The sequence below is a fragment of the Ammodytes marinus genome (assembly GCF_949987685.1).
Source record: "Ammodytes marinus genome assembly, chromosome: 10".
Lineage (NCBI taxonomy): Eukaryota > Metazoa > Chordata > Actinopteri > Uranoscopiformes > Ammodytidae > Ammodytes > Ammodytes marinus.
In genome coordinates this window covers 32,274,888-32,282,220 of record NC_137214.1, presented here as the reverse complement: position 1 = coordinate 32,282,220, position 7,333 = coordinate 32,274,888, and the positions used below count along the sequence as shown (strand labels likewise).

General features: G+C 41.0%; 1 protein-coding gene across 1 annotated transcript; it reads right to left on the bottom strand.

Annotated features, from left to right (window-relative positions):
• Positions 1-592: 592 nt before the first annotated feature.
• LOC307257013 (scavenger receptor cysteine-rich domain-containing protein DMBT1-like) lies at positions 593-5,913 on the bottom strand (the record flags this gene model as incomplete). Its single annotated transcript, XM_080036127.1, has 6 exons — positions 593-603; positions 1,403-1,714; positions 3,024-3,389; positions 4,469-4,780; positions 5,427-5,777; positions 5,898-5,913. The coding sequence occupies 6 exons, from the start codon at positions 5,911-5,913 to the stop codon at positions 593-595; spliced, it is 1,368 nt and encodes a 455-aa protein (XP_079892253.1).
• Positions 5,914-7,333: the final 1,420 nt, after the last annotated feature.

Genomic DNA, 7,333 nt, shown 5'->3' with positions numbered 1-7,333 from the left:
AAATGAAAAAAGTAAAAAGCTGCGACGTCGTCTTCTGCTCCTCAAAACCCTGAAGACACAAACAGAGAAACATTTATCGATCAGAACATAAAGACCATGGCTGTGTTCCAATCCACATACTTTCTGCTATTTAGTTTGGTAGAAAAAAGATTTAGTATGTCCCGATTCTTGTGGCCAGATTTAGTATGGTTAGAAATACCCGGAAGTCTACTAGATCCTGCGAGATGTGTTAAAAATCAGCGTCCTATTTGGGCGATTCTGACCCACAATCCAGTGCGCACCATAAGTGATGTCACATCAACGGAGCCCCAGTATGAAAACAAACAGGGATGAGACGGATATAAAAGCAAGGAGAAGATCAAGGCGCCATGTTATGATGAAATAAACAAGTAAAAGTATGTCCCACTTTTAGCATACTGCATCCTAACTAGATTATTTTAATGGTCAGATGTAGTATGTTGGAGATGAAAAGGAAAGAGTATGCGATTTGGAACACAGGGCTTGTTTCAATGAAGAACAGATTTGTTTTAATAACAGAAAATACTCACAGCTGATTGGTCCGACAGCAGCAGCAGGCTGATCGGAGGAGGCCCTACCCCAGTTCTGAAAACAGACAAGAAGTTTTTGTTTCAAATATTTTTTTATTGAAAGCATTTGTGCATATCTCTTGACATCTATACGCAATAACGAACTGCTTCAATTTAAATTAAATTTTTTTTTACAAGGAAAGAAGAGGGAAAAAAACTAAAAAAAATAGGAAAAATTAAACTATCCATCTGCTCACCCCTTTACCTTCCCATCGAGGCCCACGTGTGATTTTTATGTTTATGTTCAAATTATTTGTTGATCAAGAAACAAATAAAAGGTGAGACCCCCTGTGTGTGTGTGTGTGTGTGTGTGTGTGTGTGTGTGTGTGTGTGTGTGTGTGTGTGTGTGTGTGTGTGTGTGTGTGTAAAAAATAGTTAACCCCTGCTTCACAAATGAACTTTCCGACTTATTTTCTGAGAGAAATAAAGCCTGGTCTCTAGCTAGACGCTCTGGAGATAATTCAAATTGGACTGTTTTTAGACAACTCGGAAATAAATGCACAAAAATGGTTGGGAGAGCCAAAATCTGACTATTATCTTGATTTAATCTCCAACCGCTATTTAAACCCTACTATTTAGGAAGTTTACCCCCTTGATTTCTCTGTTCTGTCTCAGTTTACCCCTAAGCTGAGGTAAAGTGAGACAAAAGAAAACTTTTTTTAAAACAATCATATTTTCACTGCCCTTCATCCTGAACAAATTCTGATAATTTCCATCACTTGGAAACATCCGGAATTAATGGGAAATGTGTACATTTGACTGAAAAATAATTTTAGCTCGCTTCACCCCACTCTCCCCTATGTATAGACATTTACCTTCACAAGTAACACCAGCGTCTTCCTCATGTCCACAGTTGTGTGTGCCTAGTCCCCGATGTCTACAGTCTGTTAGTGATGACTCAGTTCCTGAACACTGAACATCATCTAGCCAGATTGGTCCACTTCCCTGTCCAAAATGTGCGCCTTGTGGAGCTGACAGAGCCCTGCCACAGCCAACCTGTCGACAGACCACTTCAGCATCACTCCTGTCCCAGTGGTCGTCACACACTGTCCCCCACTCGCCGTCATGGAAGACTTCCACTCTGCCAGAGCAGCTACTGCTGGAGCCGACCAGCCTCACTGGATAACCTGTTGGTGTTGGAAAAAAGTAATGCCTTAAATGTATATTTCCTTATCACACTGGAAGAAGATACCTATCATGTTTGGTACAAATCAGAGTAAAGATAGGCTACTTGTGATGAAAATGTAGCTTTTTGTTGGACACAAATACAACCATTCTGTAAGATATCAAATGAGTGCCTTGATACTTTCTCAGGTCATATGTGATGAAAACCAACTGCACTGTGCTTACTGTAGGGGAGAACGAGCTAATGTGAGACATCGGGTAATATGAGACACCCCCTGTATCAAGGTAATGAATCACATTTTTGGTCATGTGAGCATTATGTTTTCAAGCCCCTCCCATTTCCCCTTGGCTATGGTGATGTTGTAAGCATGTTTTTTTTCACAAAAATATTATTTTTGCATGTAAAAGTACATTTTCTTGCTGTCAACTTAATCAACTGTTGTGCCAAAGAAAATTGATTCAGGTAGAAAAACTTAGATCATACATGTTGATGAAGTACCAACATATGAAACCATGTGATGATGCTAACTGAAGATTAGCCTGAATTGCTACGAGAGGTAGTTTTTTCTCAGATTGTAAGGTAAAGTGAGACAAATGCTGTGGGGTAAAGTGAGACAGTATCTGTGCCCTCTTTTAATGAATCCATCATATTTAAGGTAGCAAGGAGACTAGTTAGAATAGAAACACTGCGGTCCAGAGGTGGGGGTTGAATGGTTGAAGGGGTGTCAGCAAGGGCATGGTTTGGCAAGCTGTTTCTGATTGCCTTTGCTCTGACCCCCAGACACTAAATTGGCTCTAAGGGTCCTGTGTTCTGACCCCCAGACTGTGTTTTAATCTAACTGGTTCAATCTGTCATTTTAATGTTAATTAAAACATTATGAATTATACGTTGTATTTGATCAGAGTAACTTTCAAGTTTTTAGGAAAAAAAACATGCTTGATTGACCGAACCCCATGATTTTGTTACTAGTCCGACATTAGTTCTGGAATATTTGGTTTTCAAGCTAGCTGTCAGGATTCTAACTGTTACAACATGTGTTGTTATTGTAGTTTCTGAGTGGACAAAGTAAGTGGATCAATTTACCCCCTTGATTTATCTGGTCTGTCTCAGTTTACCCCTAAACTGGGGTAAAGTGAGAGGCAAGAAAACCTTTTTTAAAACAATCATATTTTCACTGCCCTTCATCCTGAATACATTCTGATAATTTCCATTGCTAGGAAACATCCTGCATTAATGGGAAATGTGTACATTTGACTGATAAATCATTTTAGCTCACTTCACCCCACTCTCCCCTATGTATAGACATTTACCTTCACAAATAACACCAGCGTCTTCCTCATGTCCACAGTTGTGTGTGCCTAGTCCCTGATGTCTACAGTCTGTTAGTGATGACTCAGTTCCTGAACACTGAACATCATCTAGCCAGATTGGTCCACTTCCCTGTCCATGACGTGCAAGTTGTGGAGCTGACAGAGCCCTGCCACAGCCAATCTGTCGACAGACCACTTCAGCATCACTCAGCCCCCAGAGGTCGTCACACACTGTCCCCCACTGGCCGTTATGGAAGACTTCCACTCTGCCAGAGCAGCTTGTGGAGCCGACCAGCCTCACTGGAGAACCTGGTGGTGTTGTTGGTGTTGGAGCAGGTGTGGTTGTAGAAACTGATGAGCCAATTTCTGTTTGAAGTCAAAGCAAAATCTCTTTCAACCGACATTGCAACAGCAGGTTTTGATTTCACCAGCAAAAAGCAAAGATTATCAATTCCATCAGTTTGACAGTACTTAACGGATACTTCATCTTTGAAGTAGGGTTGAATGGAGTACTTAGGCGTAGTTAGTCTGTTAACTTATGGAGATGGTGATCAGCACAGTCATTATAAAGAGTTTAGGGGGGAGGTTACTGTAGCAGTAGTCAGCATTGTACTGTTGCAGAGGGGGCCAGAAGAAAAAAGTTTTTTCACCACATAAATAAATGCTAACCTAAAACCTACATTTCTGTTCAATTGCAAGCTAAACTGAGATTTTTTCCCACAGCTTGAGTTTGCAGCCAGACAGATATTCGTTTTTGATTTCTTGTCTCTTGAGTAATCCGCAGTAGCTCTGAGTCGAGCAGCTGATTGGCAAAAATAAAGATGTGGAAACAATCTCAGTTTAGCATACAATTGAACCAATATTTAGGTTTTAGACAAGCATTCATATATTTGGTGAAAACCGTTTTCGTCTGGCCCCCTCTGCAACAGTACAATGCTGACTTCTGCTACAGCAACATCTCTCTCATTTTCACAAGTTAACACACTTACTATGCCGAAGTATCCCATACAACCACTTCAAAACATCCTCAATATCCCTTTAAACTGTTAATACTTCAGCTTCATTTTCACTTGGTTTAAAAAAATGGTCTCAACAAAAAGTAATGCCTTAAATGTATATTTCCTTATCACACTGAGGAAGATACCTATTATGTTTGGTACAAATCGGAGTAAAGATAGGCTACTTGTGATGAAAATGTAGCTTTTTGTCGGACACAAATACAACCATTCTGTAAGATATCAAATTAGTGCTTTGATACTTTCTTAGGTCATATGTGATGAAAACCAACTGCACTGTGCTTACAGTAGGGGAGAACGAGGTAATGTGAGACATCGGGTAATGTGAGACTCTAGGAAACATCCGGAATTAATGGGAAATGTGTCAATTTGACTGATAAATCATTTTAGCTCACTTCACCCCACTCTCCCCTATGTATAGACATTTACCTTTACAAATAGCACCAGCGTCTTCCTCATGTCCACAGTTGTGTGTGCCTAGTCCCCGATGTCTACAGTCTGTTAGTGATGACTCAGTTCCTGAACACTGAACATCATCTAGCCAGATTGGTCCACTTCCCTGTCCATGACGTGCGCCTTGTGGAGCTGACAGAGCCCTGCCACAGCCAACCTGTCTACAGACCACTTCAGCATCACTCAGCTCCCAGAAGTCGTCACACACTGTCCCCCACTGGCCGTCATGGAAGACTTCCACTCTGCCAGAGCAGCTACTGCTGGAGCCGACCAGCCTCACTGGAGAACCTGGTGGTGTTGGAAAAAAGTAATGCCTTAAATGTATATTTCCTTATCACACTGGAAGAAGATACCTATTATGTTTGGTATAAATCAGGGTAAAGATAGGCTACTTGTGATGAAAATGAAGCTTTCGTTGGACACAAATACAACCATTCTGTAAGATATCAAATTAGTGCTCTGATACTTTCTCAGGTCATATGTGATGAAAACCAACTGCACTGTGCTTACTGTAGGGGAGAACGAGCTAATGTGAGACATCGGGTAATGTGAGACTCCCACTGTATCTAGGTAACGGAACACATTTTTGGTCATGTGAGCATTATGTTTTCAAGCCCCTCCAATTTCCCCTTGGCCACGAGGGAGAGGACCTCATGGTGATGTTGTAAGCATGTTTCAGAGTGGAAAAAGTATGTGGATCAGTTTACCCCCTTGATTTCTCTGGTCTGTTTCAGTTTACGCCTAAGCTGGGGTAGAGTGTAACACAAGACAACTTTTTTTAAAACAATAATTTTTTCACTGCCCTTCGTCGTGAATACATTCTGATAATTTCCATTGATGGGAAACATCCTGAATTAATTGGAAATGTGTCAATTTGACTGATAAATAATTTTAGCTCACTTCACCCCACTCTCCCCTATGTATAGACATTTACCTTCACAAATAACACCAGCGTCTTCCTCATGTCCACAGTTGTGTGTGCCTAGTCCCCGATGTCTACAGTCTGTTAGTGATGACTCAGTTCCTGAACACTGAACATCATCTAGCCAGATTGGTCCACTTCCCAGTCCAAAATGTGCAAGTTGTGGAGCTGACAGAGCCCTGCCACAGCCAAGCTGTCTACAGACCACTTCAGCATCACTCAGCCCCCAGACGTCGTCACACACTGTCCCCCACTGGCCGTCATGGAAGACTTCCACTCTGCCAGAGCAGCTTGTGGAGCCGACCAGCCTCACTGGAGAACCTGTTGGTGTTGTTGGTGTTGGAGCAGGTGTGGTTGTAGAAACTGATGAGACAATTTATGTTTGAAGTCAAAGCAAAATCTCTTTCAACCGACATTGCAACAGCAGGTTTTGATTTCACCAGCAAAAAGGAAAGATTATCAATTCCATCAGTTTGACAGTACTTAACGGATAGTTCATCTTTGAAGTAGGGTTGAATGGAGTACTTAGGCGTAGTTAGTCTGTTAACTTATGGAGATGGTGATCAGCACAGTCATTATAAAGAGTTTAGGGGGGAGGTTACTGTAGCAGTAGTCAGCATTGTACTGTTGCAGAGGGGGCCAGAAGAAAAAAGTTTTTTCACCACATAAATAAATGCTAACCTAAAACCTACATGTCTGTTCAATTGCAAGCCAAACTGAGATTTTGTCCCACAGCTTGAGTTTGCAGCCAGACAGATATTCGTTTTTGATTTCTTGTCTCTTGAGTAATCCGCAGTAGCTCTGAGTCGAGCAGCTGATTGGCAAAAATAAAGATGTGGAAACAATCTCAGTTTAGCATACAATTGAACCGATATTTAGGTTTTAGGCAAGGATTCATATGTTTGGTGAAAAACGTTTTCATCTGGCCCCCTCTGCAACAGTACAATGCTGACTTCTGCTACAGCAACATCTCTCTCATTTTCACAAGTTAACACACTTACTATGCCGAAGTATCCCATACAACCACTTCAAAACATCCTCAATATCCCTTTAAACTGTTAATACTTCAACTTCATTTTCACTTGGTTTAAAAAAATGGTCTCAACAAAAAGTAATGCCTTAAATGTATATTTCCTTATCACACTGGAAGAAGATGCCTATTATGTTTGGTACAAATCGGAGTAAAGATAGGCTACTTGTGATGAAAATGTAGCTTTTTGTTGGACACAAATACAACCATTCTGTAAGATATCAAATTAGTGCTTTGATACTTTCTCAGGTCATATGTCGTGAAAACCAACTGCACTGTGCTTACTGTAGGGGAGAACGAGGTAATGTGAGACATCGGGTAATGTGAGAAACCCCCTGTATCTAAGCAACGGAACACATTTATGGTCATGTGAGCATTATGTTTTCAAGCCCCTCTCATTTCCCCTTGGCCATGAGGGAGATGACTTCATTGTGCTGTTGTAAGCATGTTTTTTTTACGAAAATATTTGTTTTGCATGTAAAAGTAAATTTTCTTGCTGTCAACTTTATCAACTGTTGTGCCAAAGAAAATTGATTCAGGTAGAAAAACTTACAGATCATACTGTACATGTTGATGAGGTACCAACATATGAAACCATGTGATGATGCTAACCGAAGATTAGCCTGAATTGCTACGAGAGGTAGTTTTTTCTCAGATTGTAGGGTAAAGTGAGACAAATGCTGTGGGGTAAAGTGAGACAGTATCTGTGCCCTCTTTTAATGAATCCATCATATTTAAGGTAGCAAGGAGACTAGTTTGAATAGAAACACTGCGGTCCGGAGGTGGGGGTTGAATGGTTCAAGGGGTGTCAGCAATGGCATGGTTTGTCAAGCTGTTTCTGATTGCCTTTGCTCTGACCCCCAGACACTAAATTGGCTCTAAGGGTCCT